We start from the raw sequence: 22,584 nt of genomic DNA, 5'->3' as shown, positions 1-22,584 counted from the left end.
GAACTTTTCTTCACTTTATTGAGAAAGCTCAGAATTAAAGTGAAATTTTTATTTTCAGAAAAGAACTTGAAATTTTCTTCACTTATTTGAGAAAACTCGGAATTAAAGTGGAACTCTTTATCTTCATGGCGAATATTCACAATCACAGTATAACGTTTTTCTATCTCTAATAAGAAATTTAGAACAGAACTTTTAAAAACAATTTTCACCTCTTTGGGTTAAATCACAACTGAAGTGTAATCTGTTTATTTTCTCTGGAAAAAATAGAATTCATCTTTAACTTATTTATCTTCGTTGAGAAAATTCAGAAGAGAACTTGAACTTTTCTTCACTTCGTTGAGAAAACTCAGAATTAAAGTGGAACTTTTTTATCTTTATGGCGAATATTCATAATCAAAGGATAACTTTTTTCTATCTCCTATGGAAAAACTTAGAACAGAACTTAAAATTTTTTATGTCTTCGAGAAAATTAAGAACTGAAGTGGAACCTTTTTTGTTTTCTTTGGAAAAAGTTAGAACGGAAGAGTGAGGTTTTTATTTCATTTGAGATATAGTGAAAATAAAGTGGTACTCTTTACCTTCATAGCGAATATTTTCATTCGAAGTATAGCTTTTCTATATTTTACGAAAAATTTAGAACAGAACTTTAAAAATGTTTCACCTCTTTGAAAAACATCGGAACTTAAGTAGAACTTTTTTATTTTCATTTGAAAAAAATAGAATCGATCTCTAACTTTTTTTTGAGAAAATTCCGAAATTAGAAGAGGAACCTTTTTATTTTGAAATAAGTAAAAGCTAAAGCCCAACATTACTAAAAAAATCAAATATTATTAATAAAATCACATGTATTTTAAACGCGGGTGTTCTTATTTCTGAAAACTAAAACCTAACTTTATTAAAAAATCAAATAATATTAATAAAATCATATTTAAAATCACACTTATTTTAAACATGGAAGTTCGTATTTCTTGAAACTAAAACCCAAATTTATTTTTTTTAAATCAAATTTTGTTAATAAATTCATATATATTTTAAATGGGAATGTTCATATTTCTGAAAACTAAAATCCAAATTTTTTAAGAAAATATCCAAAGATATACACAACTATTAAAAAAATCAAATATTTTTAGTCAAATCAGATTTGTTTTCTACATGGGTGTTCTTATTTCTGAAAATTAAAACCCAACTTTATTAGAAAATCAAATATTATTAATAAAGCCAGATGTGTTTTAAACGTGGACGTTCTTATTTCTGAAAACTAAAACCAAGCTTTATTTAAAAAAAATCAAATATTATTAGTAAATTCTCATGTATTTTAAACGGGGGTGTTATTATTTCCGAAAACTAAAACCCAACTTCATTAAGATATCAAATATTATTAATAAAATAATATTTTAAACTTGGATGTTCGTATTTCTTGAAACTAAAACCCAACTTTATTTAAAAAAAATCAAATGTTATTAATAAAATCAGATGTATTTTAAACTGGGATGTTCATATTTCTTAAAACTAAAACCCAACTTTACTATAAAAAAAATGCAAACATGTATCAAATGAGGCCTTGGATCATCCCCCACCTCCGAAAAAAATATTAAAGTTAATCATTGGGTTTCATACAACATACACCTATGAAAGGCTATGAAACCTAGCTCTGAAAAGTGCGAAATAGTAAACCAAGCATCCCAAATCATAGGTTTCAGACAACATACACCTACGAAAGGCTAAAAAACCTAGCTAAGAAAAGTCTCAAATAGTAAACCAAACATCCCAAATCATAGATTTTAGACAACACACACCAACGATAGGCTAAGATACCTGGGTCAGAACAGTGCAAAATAGTAAACCAAGCACCCCAAATCATAAGTTTTAGACCAAACACATCTACAAACGTTAAGAAATCTAGCTTAAATGTTAATTTTTTATGCTTTAAGTATGTTTTATGTCATTCTAAGACATCTAAAAAAAAGTTGAAATAAAATTATCACGTTAAAAAAATAAACTTCAAAAAAAGTATTGAAAAATGGGGGGATGGGCTCAAAAGTTGGATGGAGGGGAGCCCTTTGGAGGTTGGGGAGAGGAGACCTTGGAGGTTGAGGCCCTTGGTGGCTAGGGTAATTGGTTGTTGCGGTCCTCGATGGTTCAAATCCATAACCATCTCACTAATCCAATATTGTGGACTTGTCTATTCTAGCGACCACAGCCGAGAAGTAAAGCTAGGTCAAGTCACATGTCTCAAACTGTTTCACCCCCAAATAATCCCCTAAAATGTCAATTAATCTCTGACGTTTCCTTTGTTCTGGTAACTGTGCACAGAATGGTGTTCATATTTATGAAAACTAAAACCCAACTTTATTAAAAAATAAACGAAAATGTACCAATGAGGCCTTTGGATCATCCCCCACCCCCCAAAAAAATATTAAAGTTAATCATGGGTTTCATACAACATACACCTATGAATGGCTATGAAACCTAGCTCAGAAAAGTGCGAAATAGTAAACCAAGCATCCCAAATCATAGGTTTCAGACAACACATCTACGAAAGGCTAGGAAATCTAGCTCAGATAAGTCTAAAATAGCAAACTAGACATCCCAAACCATAAGTTTCATGCAACACAGACCTATGAAAGGTTAAGAAACCTAGCTAAGAAAAGTCTAAAATAGTAAACCAAACATTCCAAATTATAGATTTCAGACAACACACATCTACGACAGGCTAAGAAACCTAGGTCAGAAAAGTGCGAAATAGTAAACCAACCACCCCAAATCACAGGCTTCAGACAACAAACATCCACATACGTTAAGAAATCTAGCTTAAATCTGAATTTTTTATGCTTTTAGTATGTTTTATGTCATTCTAAGACATGTAAATAAAAGTTGAAATAAAATTATCATGTTAAAAAAATAAACTTAAAAAAAGTATAAGAAAATGGGGGGATGGGCCCAAAAGTTGGAGGGAGGGGGCCCCTTGTGGGTTTAGAAGAGGGGACCTTGGAGGTTGAGGTCCTTGGTGGCTAGGGTCATTGGTGGTTGCGGTCCTTGATGGTTCAAATCCATAACCATCTCACTAATCCTATATTGTGTTCTTGTCTATTATAGCGAGCACAGCCGAGAATTAAAGATATGTCAAGTCACATGTCTCAATCTGTTTCACCCCAAATAATCCCCTAAAATGTCAATTAATCTCTGACGTTTCCTTTGTTCCGGCAACTGTGCATAGATACTTTTAAATTCCCGTGAAGCCTTTTGATTTTTTTGGTCAGTAATTCTTACACAATCGAAGCTCTGTCCTGTTAGTATTTCTAACATTATAAAAGAATGTTCACGGGGTGAAATTGTATCTTCCTTATTTTAGTAGCGTCACTCTCGTTAGTATTTCTAGCTCTGTGACTGGTTTAGAAAGACGGTGTGGTCGTGTTCTCCTCGGATTGTAGCCCTCTGATTGGCTATGATCTTGTTCGCCCTGTTGTTCGCTCTGTGGTAATACCTGGCCTTCTACTATAATGGTCGATTTGTTGCTTAATACGTACTCAACGTTTCGTTCGTGTTTTATTCTTTTTTTAGGGAGGTTTTACGGGGGGGGGCGGGGTTCAAAGGGAATCTTTAAAAGAAATCTTGAGTGTGGCACTAATATATTACAGTTGTTAATATCTATTAATTATTCTTTTCCTTTTTTAAAATTACCGATTTTGAATACGTCAATGATGTTTCGTTGGCTTTGCTCCAAAACACTTATTTTTGCTTCTTACAGGGACTATTACAGCTTATGAAGAGCAAGGAGATACTCAAAGTGATAACATATTGAAAAGAACCGATTCAAAAAGGGAGCACGAGTCGCTGGATTTTAAGGTGGTTGAAAACGTGCCAAAAATAGAGAAGTTACTTACTTGGAACGGAAATCAGGAGTTGCCACCTAAAATCCCTAAATTTCCGACAGTGGGCCCTATTAGTGACGAAAAGACGAATTCGCCACTAATTTTAGTGCACCAGGCAAGACGACCACATACTAGTGAAGAAACAGGCTGGGACGAAAACCGGCTAGGAATCAAATACGGTGGCTTAGGTATTAGTTATATCCCAAAGAGCACAGTGCGACAAAGATCAAGAAGTGGAATAAAAAGACAAAATACTGCAATACCCCCTCCTGCGGATTCTGAGCCTGATGACCTGACAACAAGCGAAACAAATTCGGTGTTTTCATTTAAGCTTTTCGACGAGCCTCACGTAGATTCATCTGTGGATTATGCAGTGACTGATATTTTACTTAGTGCGTTAAGGGAAGATCAAGAAAGAATGCTACAAGAGAATAAACACGATGAAGGCGGAACACATCAAAGTAGCTCCGTTTCATGTTCATCTAGTGCGACAGGGGCTATAAATGAAAATGGATCGATCTCGAGCATATCTACTGTCCGAGATGTTGAGTTTATAGGTAAGGTATGCACCAACTTTTTACCGGTTTTGATAAATGTTCGAATATCGTATTGTATGTTTTAAAGTTTTAGGGACACTGCTTAATAGGAGACTTTGTACTACTCTAAGTTCCAAATTCATAAAATGAGCAAAAAATAACGCAATTTCCAGGAAATGACACCCACTTCCCTTGAAGACAAAATCATTGACAGTCTCTGAATGATTCAAGATGGGCCTTATGATGAATGAATGAATGATTTTATTCAATGATTAAACCCGTACAGAGTATTTCAATATCTAATCTACAAAATATAGCATAAAATATCAAAAACTGAAATCACAAGCAAAATACAAAACACCACAAAGAAACAAGGAAAAAGGAAAAACAATAAGTTGACAACTATTATTAGCACTTAATAGTAATTAAAGGACGGGGAAAAGGAAAAAAATAATCTGCGGCTTCTAAATCCTTTTTTGGGGATTTCGAGTGAGTGTGATTCTTTTCATGGCGCCATATTGATCAATTTAAAAAATGAACACAGAAAATGATTTTTTTTAGTACTGCCTGCTAAAAAGTGTCTGCTTCCTTCAAATAGCATACGCTTTAATCTGTTATATTTTAATCCAAAGGTAATAAAAAAAAATATAGCATTTGTTTGAAGCTTAGAGAATTTTTAAGCATGAGCATTACAACTTGTAGGTCCGTATTATTCCCTTGCATTCAACCTATTCCTGCACTTAGCTTTACAAGTAAGTACAATTAGGGTATCCAAACAGCGTACCACCACAAAAATTCGCCATTGATTTATTTACTTTTTATTGATTTTTTTGTAAATATTTTTTTTCTGTCACTGGACAAAACATTGTTCTTTTTTCTCATTTCAGATAGTGTCATTGCTGGTATCGAAAGAAGTGTTATTATTTTTTTTTTATCTGTCATTTTAGTAAATATTAATTTTTTTTTTCATCAAACTAAGTACTATTGTTATTATCAGCCATTGCAAAGACTAGCCAAAAATTATTTTAAGTATCTTTCTAACAGTGTTATTGCTTGTATGCATAATTGTTTCGCCTGTTAAAGCCAAATGTTACAATCCCTCCCCTCACGAGTAAGATAAGATTCAGCAATTGTAACAGTAACAACAGCGAAGATTTCAACTACATAAAATACGTAGCACCTAAGAAAAATTTTAGGCGCGAGTGGGTATAATTATCAGTTAATTTAATTTTCTGTGAACTCAGTATACCTGAGCAAAAATTTCCGTAAATGCAATTCTCTCGGTGTAGTGTTTTGATTGAAACTATTACTAGATGCAAACATCTTGTCCTTCGTAAGAAAAATTAATTTTTAGTGAACAAAAATTTCCAAGGGAACTAGATGGGGAAAGAAATGAGCTCCATTAATATATCCGCTCAAATTTTAAAACAATTACGTTTTCTGTAACGATTGGAAAAAACGATGCAACAAAAACCATAATCATTTTCGTATGTAAGTTCTTGAATTTCGTTGTTTTTCTATTGAAGCTATTTACCCCCCTCCTCTTATCCGTTCATCAATTAAGATTATAGTTCAATAAATCTACAAAAAAATAAACTCATGAAATATGTCACCTAGAGAATTGATATTCACAAAAATTACTACCATGAATGACTGTACCCACTGGAATATGCAGCAAATGAGTCTTTTAAAACTGCCCTTTGCAATTATGCATAAAAAAGCAATTTTTTTTCAAATAAAAGCAAGGAGCGATACTAAACATAAAAAAAACAGACTCTGTTACTTAATTGGGGTTGGCTGTCCCCTTTCAATCCTCAGCTATTTACGATGAAGTTTTGTTGTTCTTTGAAAATAATTCATACTCCAGTTAAACGGCTTTTTTGTTTGAGCAGTCGTTCTTAAAGAATTGGGACAAAAGTCAAACTTTCATAAAGAGCAGGGGATTGAGGAGGGGGCTGCTCCTATATATGGAGTAATTTCTCGTTTTAAGTTTTAATGTCGTTCGCTGCTTTCATTTGAAAAAAAAAACTTGTTTTTTTTTATATTTTATTTCTAATCGTTTTTCAGTTTATGCCCAGGCCTATCCAAGATATGATGATGTGCCGCACCCTTAACCCCCCATTTGTTGCTGTTACATTGTATATATCAATGCTTGTAAATTGGTTGGTAACGTCCTCGATTCTGTATGCGGTAATAAGTGACCGGAGCAATTTAATGCGATTGCAAATTATTTTATTGTATAGGCATTGATATCAAAACTTTTATCAAGTTTTAGTTAATGTAAGCACGAGTCGTTCCTTGTGGCCACATAACTGTTTAATATATAAAAATAGTATTCCCAGTAATGCAGATGTAAATAAATGTAAATAAAAAAAGTGCCTGGCAACACTTGTCTTCCCTCTTCTGGGGAATTTCTAGATGACGCTTGAATTACCCCTCCACCTCTCCACCTTTTGTATCTGTAAGCAGTTAAATGTAAAATTTTGTGTTACAAAGAAAACACCTATTCTGTAATAAGAAGAGAGCTATCTCCCCGCGGCACTTATATTAAGGTTTAATCTCAATGAAGGGAGATTGGAGATTAATGTACACCTCACTTTTTGAGGCATCAGGTACCCCCTCAAACCATCAATGCAATGACCAACCGGCCCTGCTCCATAATAGCTGATTTAAAATTTTACATTATTGTACATAACTTTATTAAAAATCAAGTGAATCAACTTAGTTAAATGAAACTCAAATAAGTATCTATACTAACCGTTTAGTTTACGAGGACTACTTAATGCACCACCCTGCGGTATTACTGCCCCTGAAACTGGGAAGCTCAATATGTAGCTCAATATGTAGCCTTCAAAAGCTCAATATGTAGTCTTCAAAAAATCCAAATTAACTGACTATCTCACAGTTTCTCAGACCGGCTATCTTAGACTAGCTAACTCAGAATTAATTAACATGCCAGTGCAATATTTTACTATTGTTCTGTCGACTGTCTGTTGGCTGCATCTTCCAGATATTACAAATAACAGTTCAATAGGGACAAATCCGTTTTTTGACAGAGCAACAAGAACAATTTTATTACCAAATACTGCGTTGATTATAACCAGATTGTTATAATCACCAAATTGCAGCAGTCTCTAACCATTACTCTTTTTTTTCTACACCGAATTTACCTAGGCTAGAATACCATCTACGTCTATTTCTACCGACCTGAGTGTTAAAATCTCCTAAAACACCATATTTTTACCTGGGACCCTGTCGATTCCTTCCTGTAGCTGTAAGTAAATTCATCTGAGTCACTACTATCTCCGTCAGTTGGTTCTACAGGGGCATATACTCCTATGACTGATACCCTGCACTTTTTAGTTATAAAATGAGTAACCAGCATCTTATTATTAATGCCTTCCCAACATAAAAAAGACTTAGCAGCTTCCTTGTTTAACATGAGCTCTACTTCTGTCTATGTGCTCTATCCTTCCTGTCTGAGTAAATAGATTCTATATCACCTAATTTCATGTTTCTTACCTCTGGTATATGAGTTTCTGGAACTCCTAATGAGTCCAGTTCGAAGCGTACGAATTCGTCAGTTAAAATTTCGATACGATGGTTATTTTCTAATTTGTAACATTCCAAGTTGCAATTTTCATATTCTTTAAATCATTAAACCGGGCTTTAAGAATTTTAAGGGCCATAATTTCCTTTGGGTTGTTTTTGGATCCTCTGGGCACACCCGAATATAACCCAGTCCCTACTCATTTTCCTAATAAGTGTGTGTATTTTAGTGACCGTAAGCCTCTGTTTTCTAGTCCATTGCATAACTTATAAACAGAATTCTCACTTTTTAGAGGAAAATCCAGTCGTACGTCCGAAATCTTCTTTTCCTTTTCGAAACGGAAAAGTGACCCCTTATAATGTCGACACAACCAGGCGCATTTCTTCCTCCCGCAATCATAGAGAAGAGCGAACACAAACCATTGACAAAACTGAAAATTTTTTAGAAGGATTTTGGACCAAGCCTGAAACAGACAAAAAGTGCAAAGTTGCCCGGGGTCGCTTCCGTCAAAATGGTGTCAATACAATCGCAAAAATTTTGGATTGGTCTGTTGATGAAGAAATATGAATAACTTAGTGAGATAAAAGGTGAATAATAACATATTTGAGCACATTCACACATACATTTTCGAAATCAATGGAATTATTTGATGTATATAAAATTAGATCAAACTGATGGCTGTATAAAAAAATTGTCACTTACATTCTTACTCTCAATGCGATGGAGGCATTTTCTATTAGTTTTTGTCCCCTTTATCAGAAAAAAAAACAGGAATTTTCTTCGTATGGTGATTTTTAAACAATCTGTGCCATTTGAAGACCACCTAACAAGACTCTTTAATTGTTTTGTATATAAAAGGATAATTTATACCACTGTTTGCCACTTTTTATCTAATTTTTGTATTGCTTATTCTTTCTTGTGGTGATGAGCCAATAATATTCTTTAATTATTATATCAAGGAATTAAAAAGAAGGCCCAATAATCTCTAGGCTATAAAAAAACAAAAAATTAATTTGTTGAAAATTAAATCAATGATTTGAAAAAAAATCTTTTACCGTGATAAAAGTTTATGTTAATCCTGATTATGCTGTTAAACTATTGACATCCCTTGGAAATAAAGTGAAAATCCTTGTTTTTTGTGTCACGTTGTTTTAGCTTAAGGATTTTTTCTTTAATGCGAAACTGTAACCAGGGAAGGGTGGCCTTACGGCAAAATTCCCAAACTTTTACGGCTGCAGCTGGTTCAGGTAACTTATATTTTGGTTAGTTTTCTCCTGTCTATTTTAGCATTTCATATATTCTATTTTACTATACGCATAGGTCTATACACGCATTTGAACTCTTAAAAGCATTACTCCCTTAATTTGACTTTTACTTTCAAATACCTTCCCATCCTCTTACTTAACTATGGTTAAGCTTTTGACCTCCAAATTCTACTAATCGTAACCGCAGCGGTAGCTGCTAACTAGTAAAGGACAAACAGAGCCCATAGTAACAAAAAAAGTAGCCAGAACCCCCTAAAAATGGCGTCGGATTGAAACAAAAAAGACACCACTGGAATTGCCTTGGCAGAAAACCCTATACAGAAACCTGAAAACTTACAGTCCCTTGACTTGATCAGCAAGCAAAATCCCTTGGCTTTAACAACAAGAAAAATATCTTTTTTTTTCCATGGGGATCGTTTTATTTTCGTTTTTCCTTTCTTCCGTCTTTTCATAAAGCCTTTGTTGCTAAACTTAGGTTATATTTATACCCTTTTTCCGTGGTCAGTTCTGCTAATTTTAAAATATTGGATGGTCATTTTTGATATCATAGCGCACTTTTTTTTTAATTTCCTTGTAGGAAGTGCGATTTCAATCCTCTCTGTATTAGTAAGGATTAGCTAAGTAGCTATATACGACTTGAGCGGATTTTCATATCAAAAATCAATAGCTATTCCTAAAAAGGGGGGGTATTCATTCCCTAGCTTGAAACAGCTTGCCAATTTTTGATGAGAATTAGCGATACAGATATCCATAAACGAGGGGTTCTTTACTATCTGATTGCTTGAGACCCCGCCCCCCAATAGGTACAGTGCGTTTTCACAGCCCCCAGATATAATTTTTTTTTGTCACGTTCATCTGATAGTGTTTCGAAATTTGTCCTGGAATAAAAATGATATTATCTATTTTCTTGAACATTCACATCCGAATCTTATTCCAATTACTGCTTCTTAGAAAATAAGACAGTTCTTTTTTAGTTATCTGCTTTAATTTTTCCGAGAAAACTTTCACAAACATTTTCAATTGTTAATTTAGTCCTCTTTTCTTTTCTGCTCCACTTTGATTTAAAAGTAAGAAACATTTTACTTTATCTTGTAAAAACCCGGTGGCGGCAACTAAGGGAGCATGTGACCGTTACCCCTTCAATTCTGAAAAATACCTTTTTTGGTATTTTCATTGAAAATGCCTTTTTGTGTACATTCATTGAAAAACCGGAAATAATAAAAAAATTAACCTCCCCTATATTTTGAATAAAATACACTTTGGCCGCCTTCCTCGCTCTAATGTCCATTAATTAATGCCACTGTAAAAGTTGAACGTCAAACTCAGGCTCTAATCCACCTTCGGCCATCAAGTTCCTAGCAAGTGTTTCTCCAGCTTTTTTTCCTAAAGAAGGTGCAAGTGAATTACGAATTTATATATATATATATATATATATATATATATATATATATATATATATATATATATATATATATATATATATATACCCAAAAGGAGTTTTGACCACTAGATATACAAGAAATGGAAATGATAAAGGAAAATAAAATTGTCCGCTTATTGATTTCAGCCAGTTGAATTTAACCTAGACATTTTCGTGCAACAGATCATTTTCTTACACATCAGTGTTTTTTACCCTTGTGATTTCAGTATATAATAAAAGATACTAAGCCTATTTGGGTTATTTTTATAGACAACTCAGTAGAGCCAGATGAAAAGTTAAAAAGTTAATTTGAAAAGCAAAAACTCTCTGTTTTAATCGAGTTATTCCTATCTACATTCCATTGTTTCTGCCCAATATATCACAATAAAATTAGCCAGATATTAGAGAGGGCTCTGAAGTAGCATTTCACCTTAAATATCCTTATTCAGGCAAAAGAATGTGAATTGAAATCAGTTTTTGTTGTCATTTGGGGTTTAACATACGGAACGCTAATAACGGAAAGCTAATGAACGAATGAAAATGTGCGAAAAATGTTCCCTTTTAACGTAGCGTAAGAAAAGGGGTTGAATCATTTGGTGTTTTGTCGGTAAATGAAAAATGTGGCTTGTTTAAATTAGTCACTGAAGGGACTACAACCCAAAGGCCTCTTTTCGACCAGTCGTTCTTCTCTTCGTGTTTCTACTATTTATGCAATCATCATTAATATCTTAAATTTATTCTTGACTTGGCCAATTTTTTAAAGAGTATTTAAGCTGATACAAGAACTACGGTTAAATAAATGGAAAGGAAGGGCTTATTTGCAGTTGGTCTGGACGTCTCACCAGACTAAACCAAAAGGCATGGGCAAGTTCATTTTCTCATCGCTACTTGTGACTTCAAACTTTGAAACGAAATTTAGAATTTTGACATTGAAACGGCTTTGAAACCACGAGTGACAGTTGAAATTAAACTAAATGGATTAAAGACATACTTTGTCAGATATTAGATTACTAATTCCAAAACATATGTTGCAAACAGTCAGAAAATCTTAAATACGATATTACCAAGATAAAACAAAGTAGCAACTGATTGATGAGAAATCAGAGTGGGACCCCCTCAAAGTACAAATTTGGAATTTTGTACGAGAATGACGTAATACATGTGTTAAGGTTTTTTGAGATTTTGAACATTGAGAAAATGACATTTTATGGAACAATTGAGCTGCAATATAACCTACCACCGCAATAGAGCTGTCTTTGACAGCTATTTAGCTACCAAATTTATATTATCATTACGTTTAGGGGTGCCAATTTGGGAGGGGGCAGGGATGGGTAATTACTCCTCCAGATTTTTTGCCTCCTAGATTTTTATTAATATCTTTCTTTCCTTTTTCATAGAAAAAAAGGAAGACAAAATCTCCCACCCCCTCACCTATCTTTTTGCTAATTAGCGCCGTTGATGACGCCACATGTTATTTATTACTTCCTTGGATGAGCAGTAAAGACGTCATAAGAAAAGATTTAAGGAAGCTTAGACACTAAATACGGATTATATATTCAATCATGCACTTTTTTTTACCCTCTTTTGACCAATTGCGCCCACCCTAAATTAGAGGGTTCTGGAAAAATATTCGTCCATATTACGTCTAGTTCCTTGTTTTTTTTTTTTTCAGTGTGCAGTTTTTTAGTTCAAAAATTGGATATTTGTTATTCGTCGGTTTTCTTTACTATAAGTTAGGCTTTGGACGGACGTATCTGTTGGACTTGTATGCCGTTTAAGTCATTTGATATTTCGCATTAATAACTTCGAAACAATTGGAGATTACAAACCCGACTTATTGTTAACAGATGTCTCAATTATTCATTCCAAAATATGACAAGACTGAATGACACCTCGTTTGACCTCCATTATCCAAAGGTTATACTATGAAACAAGCCATTCTCTTATGAGCTAGCCGCTCCTAATAGGCTAATTTTGTCAGTTTGACTGACAGATGCATTAGGCGAATTGAAAAACAGTGACTCTTCATGACTTGTGAAACAAACTGAGAATGTTTATTTTTTCAAAGGTTGCATATGGGTAACCAAGCTTATTTGGAATAGACATTGTAAATATGATCACAGACCGGAGGAATCTATTTTCAATTAAAAACGCGAATCATATAAGGTTTTCAAGAAGAAATATACGGTTTCCAAAAAGAAAAAAGTTTTTTATTTGCACACTGGAACTAATTTGCCGTCAAAGTTGCATCTCGGAATGTTTTTGGAGGCTGAAAATTTATGATAGTATGAAATCCGCTTTCCTTAGCACCCAGATTTCGTCGAGTCAAAAACAAATATGAAACCAGGAACTCATTCTATGTGCAAAGTAACCTACAAAGGTGGTCAGATACTGACAATTTACCCTTTCCACTAGAAGACCAAAAACATACAAAACAAGAAAAAGTGTTGTAGTATTTAGAAGAAAATTGTACTTTATGACGGAAAGTATGTTTCGCGCTCTCACTTCGCCTTATAAAATTTTCTGCAGACTCTCATACTGGGGGAGTTAAAGTTGATAATGCAACAAAATAGGTAATCATAGAAACAAATATGAAAAATTATACGGTCACCAACAGAGGTGGTTGGTGCCCTCAAAGCTTTCTGCCCTCTACTCGGATTGGACACTGTAGAATTTAATGTTATGAGACTTACTGAATTTGATCACATGATTTTAATCCAAGGAGCATGAGTAAAAATCCAAATTGTTTCTACAATATAGTATCTTCAAATTCCTAACTGAACTGTTAGATCATCTTGCTATCAAAAGAATCTTTCCCATGTTTCTCATGTGTTTTTACTAAATAGAAACAGTTGTTCAAACAGAGGGCCGTCGCTCCCATACCTCCTGCAGTTTCAGAAAACTTAAAACCTTTCTCATAATCTCTTATATAATTTATGCAATGTGCTTGTATTTCTTAATTATTTCATCCATCTTTTCAAGTTCTTATTTTTGGGGCTGGCTCCCTCCCCCCTCCTCACTTTAAAAAACACTGCAACGGTGCTGAAAAACCTGCTAATAGACACTTATCTTACGCTGGGACCCAATAATTTTCAAATAATGAGCTTCAAGCCACTTGAGAGAAACATATAACTCTGCGCGCATGCTTGGCAGATTTTCGAAATAGTTCATGCTAGGCAGATCTCCCCGCTGAAAATTTCCCCCAGAGAATTCCAAAGTAACATTCTCTCTCTATTTAAATTTTGCACCCAAAGAGAAAGAAAGACAAATAAAAAGAGTTCCGCTTATGAATCCAGTCAAATTCCTTCCAAAAAATTATCACCCTTTAAATCACCCCCCCCCCCCCGCACAAAAATCTACCGTAAAGATTGTCTGTATATTTCCCAATAACAAATAGTTTATGTAAAAACTTAAACTATTTGTAAAAACTACACTTTTATGTGTAAAAAACTTAAACTTTTATGTAAAAACTAAAAATTGCAAAAATTATAACCTTTCCCCTACGGGCTTGAGGGATTTTGTCATCCCCAGAGGCAAATTTATTGGACCTAAACTTTCAATTATGCTGAACTAAATAACTATCTCAAAATTATCAGTCGGATGTATTTGGGGGGAAAGAGGCGTCCGAAGAGGGCTAGTCGCCCTCCAATCTGTTTGGTTACTTAAAAGTGCACTAAAACTTTTAATTTTTGTTTGAATGAGCCTTCTTCCTTTTTTCTACGACTCTTGGTTCTATACGATCAATCCTGAAAAAAAAACGACAAACGTCCGTGATCTTTTTTTTTGCCAAAAATACAAAATTCCAAATTATTGGGGATGGGAGGTTGAAACCTCCTCAAAAGGGTTCTCTGACCATTTTGTAGTTAGAGAGGAGGAGGAGAAGCCTCAAAGGGTTCATTTTAATGTCAAAACATCCTAAATCTCATTGATCCTTCATATATACAGAATTTGTACTGAGGAAGGGGGGTGGATGTAGAAAATCGATATATAACCCCTTTTGATTTCCGGAATGCTTCTGGTCTACGCTGTTATTATGAAAGTAAAGGGTACATTTAATAAAAGTAACATTAACTGCCAAAGTGAGCAGAATTTATTCCGTATAAGAAGGAGCTCCCCCCTCCTCGTCCCATTTCTTCTTCTCATGGACGTTGAAACTTCGGAGAATGCTCATTCGATAAAAAATTGAGTTTTAGTCCCTTTTTTAAGTCGAAAGTGATTAGAGACCAACCAGCCCTTGTCCTAGAATATTCTTTGATATCTGACCATTTTGTTACCCCTTAGGACGTCTGATCGGCCCTTTTTGAGGTACCTAACATTGTTCTTTCTCTTTGATTGCTCAATTTTGCGCGTTGGGTATTTCTCCAGACGGAGAGTCACAGGAATTATCCAAGGAGGGATTTTTTGTGGAGGGGAATTTTCTCGGGGTATTTTCCGAGAGGGAGAATTTAGGGGGAAACCCCCGACCCTACCAAGACAGCTTAAAATTTCTCACAAAATTCAGACAGAGCGTTTGTTTCAGAATCCTCACATAAGGTGACTTACAATAAAAAACGTCCAAAACAAAAGGTAAAACCATTTAGAAATCTCCCTACAAACCCACTATTTCACATAAAAATCTGTTATTTAAGAGATTAGTTTCGATGCCCCTGCCCATTTAATTCCAACAGGAACGGTCCAAAAAGAATCATGCGAAGTAAAAAAGCAAGCAAATCAGAAGCTGAAATGGTTTCAAAAATAAAGAAGAAAATGTGTATCTAGATAAAGAGCCGTTCGTAAAATATTAAAGCAGCCTCATGCTACTCCTTCTGAAGTTCCGTCCTGGCTGTATAGTGGAATTCTGTAGTTCATCCAGAATTTCGCTATTGGCAGGAATTTTTTGCAGTGATGACATACCAAAACGAATGTTAATACTAAAGAAAAACATCATTTTATTTCTGTTTGAGAAGATAACATGATTTTTTAACCCAAATTTTGGGCAAAGTGCCATACCGTTGACGAGTAATAAGTACCACCAAAAATGGATAGGGGATTACGGTGATTACAGCTGTCGAGGTTTGACCAAAGACATTTTTCGAATACACACTTTAATATGGAAAGCCAACACATAGGTATATTTGAATGAGATCAGATTGGACATTAGCTAAGCTACATGAAATGAATAAGAGTTGACGAACCAAGTTTCTGAGGGTCAAAAGCTACCGTTAGCGAAGGTAGATTCTGCCTTCGATGCTGCTACTATAACTTCCTTTGTAAGAGTCTCCTTTTAAATAGGGCTTGTTGTAAAGTATTGCCTGGATTTCAAACAAATATGACGGTAGCTTATGGAATCAGCAAGTAGAATAGCATTAGGTCCTTACAGTAGGCTATCCAGGACCAGGTAGGAGCTGGAGATTTTAGAATATCTGTGTTGCAGCGCACCTTATTCTAGCAGGGTTCCAAGAGCTCTCGATCTCCGTTCACATCAACATTTTTTTTTTGCTGCTTCTGAAAGTGAATGCCACAGCGGAAGAATAATACACGTGTCGACCTTTTTGAAATTCATGCCAGTGAGCGAGGAAAGAGAAAAATTTCGGTGATAAGACAGAAATAAATTTTTCTCTGACAGTTTGTCTATTTTAGATTGTTTAGATTAGATTTTGAAGAGTCAAAAACACTGTATATAGATAATATAACAGTAAGATCACGACTTATGATTTTTGGTACTTCATTCTCGGCACGTACAAACAGCTCCTCCCATTTACTCTGACATTAGCGGATCAGTATGTGTTCAGTGGGGTTAGTGTTTGTCAGTCACAGAAAAATGGTGCGAATATGTATTATTCGTAATTGCGAAAGCAGAAAGAAAATTGGTGAGCCAGATTTTTTTTTGCGAACACGTGCATATTACGAAGTAAAACTTACGAATCAGGAAATCGAGAGGCATACCTATCAAGGAAAATAAACTAGCAAGTAATTATTTTAGTTTTAGTAGTTTAAATTTTTGATTATATCTTTTTTTGAACAAAGGGGCAAAATTTTTAAAACTTATGTTAGCTTATCTTCTTAATAAGCTCCTCAGTACTACAGACAATAAAAATCAAACCAATATCAATAGACACATGTGAAAAAAGAAAGTGACTATATTTAATTAAGCTGCAAGTCTACATTCATGCCCCCCACGTAATTTTTAATTGGTAAAACTTTGGAAATGGAGTATTGATACGAAGCGCCAAATTTCATAATCAAATGTCATCACGTTATGGCATTGTTCAAATAAAACTTATTTTTAACTTGATTATCGTTGTAAATTCATTCCTTGTTTGTTTTTTTCCATTCTTAAACCAATGATATGTTTACCTTTTGCATTGGTCCTCAGTTTTATAGATTATGAGCAAGCGTTCGATTCTGTTGATAGAAGGGCTTTAGTAAAGGTTTTTATCCTTGTATGGTATACCGGACAAATACATTAAAGTGATTAGTGATATGTACGAGATTAACACTGCTGCGGTTAAGGTAGGAAATGAGGTAAGCAGCTGGTTTTGTATTGAATCAGGAGTTAAGCAGGGTTGTGTTCTATCCCTTTTTATATGGATTATTTTGATGAACAGCAAAGGCAATGGGAGACCACGGAATCAAATGAGGAGGAAAAAGTCTCCTTGACTTAGATTATGCTGATGATTTAAGCATCCTAGATGAGAGTGTTAGCAAAATGAATGAAGTTTTAGAGGTTTTGCAAGTTCAGGGTGTTAGAATAGGTTTGAAAATTAATGTTAAGAAGACTATGTCACTAAGGCTAGGAATAAGTGAAGATGAAAAGGGTGAAGTTGGGTAATGAAAAGATTGATCAGGTGGACAGCTTCACTTACCTTGGAAGTATTATTAGCAAAGATGGTTGGAGCAGTCAAGATATTAAAAGTAGAATAGTCAAGGCTCAGGGTGTTTTTTCACAGTTAAAAAAGTTTGGAAAAATAGGAAGATAAGTCTGCAAATCAAGATTAGAATATTAGAAGCCACAGTGATGACAGTGGTCAAACATGGCTCTGAAGCATGGGCGCTCCGAAAAGCGGATGAAGATTTGCTAGATACTTTCCAAAGAAATTGCTTAAGGATTGTTCTGGGTACACGGCTGACTGACCGTATTTCAAACAATAGGCTATACAAAAATATGGTTCAGTACCGCTCTCTAGGGCTATAATGAAAGAAAGGTTGAGGTGGCTAGGGCACGTTGTGCGCATGACAGGATGGCAGATTGCCGCAGATTGTTCTTTTTGGTCAACCGTCTAGGGCTAAACAGAAAGCAGCTCGTCCTCGTCTGGGAGGACGTAATAAAGAAAGATTTGAAGGAAATGGGAACTTCATGGGCGGGCGTAAAAAGAGAGGCTTTGAATAGATTGGGATGGAGGAGGAGCGTGCGTAGCTGTGTTGGCCTAAGGCGGCTTGGTGCTGCGGTGAGTTCTTAGTAGTAGTAGTAGTATTATTACAGCCCAATGTATATACATTTATAGAAGTTTATATGCAATGTTACAGCCATATCAGGTATTCCCCTTTCCTTTTTTATTCTTTAATAATAATTTCCGGTCGTTTTGATTTTGAGTTATTGTAGGCTTCTATTTCTACTGATCTTAAATTTAATATGGCCTTTACTATATATATATATATATATATATATATATATATATATATATATATATATATATATATATATATATATATATATATATATATATATATATATATATATATATATATACATATATATATATATATATATATATATATATATATATATATATATACATATATATATATATATATATATATATATATATATATATATATATATATATATATATATATATATATATATATATATATATATATATATATATATATATATATATATATATATATATATATATATATATATATATATATATATATATATATAAACAAATAAGTAGAACAACAGGGAAATTTTTATACAAGACAGTGGAACGCAACTTTAAATGAATATTTCGACCCTATATCCAAGGGCCGTCCTCAGCAAAACAGACGAAGAGAATAAAAACAATATAAAAGAAACTTACATTAAAATTCAATCATTAAAACTGTTTAAAAAATAAAAAAAGTTCTAAAACAGCCCTAATATCATTACTTCAAGGAAGTTCAACCAGGACTGGTACTCCAAACGAAATGGACAGATACCAATTCATTCAGATGGAATTAAAATATTTACAGACAAGCTTTTAAAGCTAGTCTCGCCTTCTTGGCAGCCAGCCGAGAAGGTTTGTTCGTAATAGGTTTAGTGGGGTTATTTATTGGTTTTTTAATATAATTAGTCAAATCATTTTTAATTAAATTCGTGTATAGGGCATTAAGCGAATATTCCCCCAAATCTCTATTTAAAGAAGTATTACTATTTATTTTTATTTTAATTTCCTCTCGATAAACCTGTTTTATGCCTAAGTCATTACTAATAAGGCAAGTTTCTTCAAAAAGCATTTTATGACTAGGGTTATCATATATGTGAATGCTTAAAGCAGAATCAAAGGAAATATTTGTATTATTAGAATTTAAAGCTTTAGTTATGTCATCTTTGTGTTGTTGCAGGCGTTTTTCTAAATTTTGATGGATTCTACCAACATAAAAATGGCCACAGTCACATGGTATTTGATAAACCCCTCTCTGGCGAGTAACTGGGGTTATATCTTTACCAGAATTTAAGAAATTCATGATTTAAAAATTATTTGTAAATACGACATAAAAATCATTTTGTGTGCAAACTCTTTTAAACTTGTAGTGACTTTTGGAATATATGGAAGGTAAATTATATTTGAGGGCTTGACGGGAACTTCACATTGCAAAAGACCCTTAATTTTACGGCAGTGTCTTGCCAATCTTCGGCTAATTGTGTAGTTAATAAAGACAATAGGATAACCGTTTCCAAAAAGTATGTCTCTAATAAAATTTAGTTCATCTGTGATGTAAGATTCAGAGCAAATGTTTAGGGCACGGTCAACAAGAAATGTAACAACACCTCTTTTAACCTCTGGGGGGTGATTGGATTTAAAATGTAGATATCTGTTATTTTGTGTGGGTTTTCTGTAAATTGTAAAATCCAGTTTATCAATGTCACGAATAATTAAAACATCCAGAAACGGTAATTTATTTGCATTTTCAATTTCTAAGGTAAATTGTAAATTTCGGTCATATGTATTAAGGTGATCTAGAAAGCCCCTAAGTTCATTTTCCCCATAATTCCAGAGCGATATTACATCATCCATTATACGCCCTCAATAGACATGTTTTGAACAATATGAACTTAAGGCTCGATTTTTGATCTGTTCTACATAAATATTCGCGAACAAGATGGATTGCGTCGCTCCCAGAAGGAGACAATTTTTTTGTTGATAAAGAGTATTGCGGAACTGAAAATACATCGCACGCTTACTGCAAATACTAACTAAGGACATTAAAACCTCGCCATCTATTCCTTCTGTTGAATCTTTTTTTAAATGATAGTTTTCTTCTATTTTATTTTTTAGTAACTGCTCAGATATTGCTACATCAATATTTGTGTACATTGGAACTATGTAGAAACTACTTACTATTGTATTTTCTGAAATGCTGCCACTTTTAAGTTTTTCTACTAAATCAACACAATTACATAGGTACGATTTTTGGGAATAAAGCAACGGTTTGAAGGCTGTACATAACCACTTTCCAATATTGGAAGCAAGGGCTTTCGTATATGCTGCAATTGGCCTTAAAGAACTATATTGCTTATGTAATTTTGGTAAACCGTAAAACCTTGAGCAAATGCTACCTCGAGGGAGAAATTTATTATACAGTTGTGGGGGGATTTTACAATTTTGTTTTAAATTCTTTAATTCGGATATATTTCTATTCGTAAGCATATTAGTATAGTTGTGAGCCATGGAATTGTATATATTTGTGTCATTCATGTGAATAAATTTTATTGTCCTAATCTAAGGTACCCATGAGTTCAATTGGATTTCCCATGTCTGCTTTATTTATTATAATTGAAGGGCTTTTGCGAACACTAGACAAGGTTTTCATGTCGTGCGAAATTTCTGTTGTCTAAGTAGTATGAGATGTAACTTTTTTTTGGCTGCCGTAAAGTGTATTAATAAAACAAGTCCTTACTTTATCTGTGTTAGAAATGAATATGTAATGTTTGTTCAACGAAGATTATAAGATGGAAACAATATCTGTCACAGGAACTTGTTTTGGTGGAAATGAAAATTTTGGACCTTATTCAAGAGTTTGGATTTCCTTAAGTTCAAGAACTCTAGAGGAGAGATTATCAATAGTAAGTCCTGGAGTAAACATTGAGGTATAAACACGATGATTCATCAAAGATTCGTACCTCGGACATTCCAATTTCTTATAAAGACGTTTTTTAGACAAACGAAAATCGCAACTAAATAAATTCTTTTTCAATCATACCACCTAAGAATAATCAACCGTGGACAGATTTTCGCACCAAAATATTTCAAGATATTTTCTTTCCGAGGAAATAATCTGTAGTGTTTTTTTTTTTTGCTTTATAAATTGGACTAGAGTTTTTTAAATGTAATTTCTGCGCGAATTGCGCTTCTTTCCGGGTATTTAAATGCAATTTATATCTTAAAGACTTAGGAATAAGATTTTCATTTCTACACGATTCTAAAAACTTTTGTTGATTGATAATATTAGTATGTTTTTTGCCTAAACTAATAAAATATATCATAAGTCAACTGCTCCCCGTAAGCTAGACGCAAATAACGACGAAGACCAAACTGCCTTTAGACCATAAAAGAATAAGTAGAACAAGATAGAAATTTTTTTATACAAGACAGTGGGACGCAACTTTAAATGAATATTTCGACCCTATATCCAAAGGCCGTCCTCATCAAAACAGACTAAGAGCATAAAAACACTATAAAATAAACTTGCATGAAAATTCAATCATTAAAACTGTTTAATAAAAGTTTTAAAACAGCCCTAATATCATTACCTCAAGGAAGTTCAACCAGCACTGGTACTCCAAACGAAATGGACAGACTACAGAGAACAATTCATTCAGATGGAATTAAAATATTTACAGACAAGCTTTTAAAGCTAGTCTCGCCTTCTTGGCAGCCAGCCTAGAAGGTCTATTCGTAATAGGTTGAGTGGAGTTATTTACTGGAATTATTAAGGAATTGGAGTTATTAAGGAATTGTCGTATATATATACATATATATATATAATATATATATATATATATATATATATATATATATATATATATATATATATAATTATATATATATATATATATATATATATATATATATATATATATATATATATATATATATATATATATATATATATATATATATATATATATATATATATATATATATATATATATATATATATATATATATATATATATATGTAATATGGTTAAAAGTGAGGTTAAGTTAATTTAGGTTATAAATCTCAGAAATGTGTTAAAACCTAATGTAGCCTAACCCAACCTAACTTAACCTAAGCTGTCACCATTAAATTTTGCATAAAACTGATAAAGTTGACTGGCAGTGCTGACTAATTTTAAGGAGAAAAAAAGGTATTTGGACATTCACCAGTGAATGTCGACATTCATCAATTTCGGACATTCACGGTAACAGTTATACTATATAGTTTTATGTCACATTCCAGAGTCACGCTACTGCGTTTCAAATAGTTTGTGGTAAAGAACCGTGGTAACAAAACCACACAATCAAATTCATCGTGCCAGAGAACCCTACTGTTTCAAGCTCCTATCTACAAAAATGTGGAATTTTGCATCTTTTTTGCTAGAAAAAAGATCACGGATGCCTGTTTATTTGTTTGTTTTTTTATTTTATTTTTTTCCCCAGGGTTGATCGTATCAAATCAGTGATCGTAGAAGATCGGAAGAGGACTCATT

At 33.5% G+C, this 22,584-nt stretch overlaps 1 protein-coding gene across 1 annotated transcript in view; it reads left to right on the top strand.

Annotated features, from left to right (window-relative positions):
- LOC148944496 (uncharacterized) overlaps positions 1 to 9,089 on the top strand; it is an 82,508-nt gene extending 73,419 nt beyond the window's left edge. The window contains 2 exon segments of the mRNA XM_089100626.1: positions 3,749 to 4,429; positions 8,251 to 9,089. Of these exon segments, the coding sequence (XP_088956752.1) occupies positions 3,749 to 4,429; positions 8,251 to 8,525 (956 nt within the window). The 3' untranslated portion in view covers positions 8,526 to 9,089.
- Positions 9,090 to 22,584: the final 13,495 nt, after the last annotated feature.

Source organism: Artemia sp. Qi Xiang Cuo, chromosome 14, assembly GCF_049724085.1.
Source record: "Artemia sp. Qi Xiang Cuo chromosome 14, ASM4972408v1, whole genome shotgun sequence".
NCBI lineage: Eukaryota > Metazoa > Arthropoda > Branchiopoda > Anostraca > Artemiidae > Artemia > Artemia sp. Qi Xiang Cuo.
Note: the sequence above shows the minus strand (reverse complement) of the source record. Positions and strands in the feature narration are given on the sequence as shown.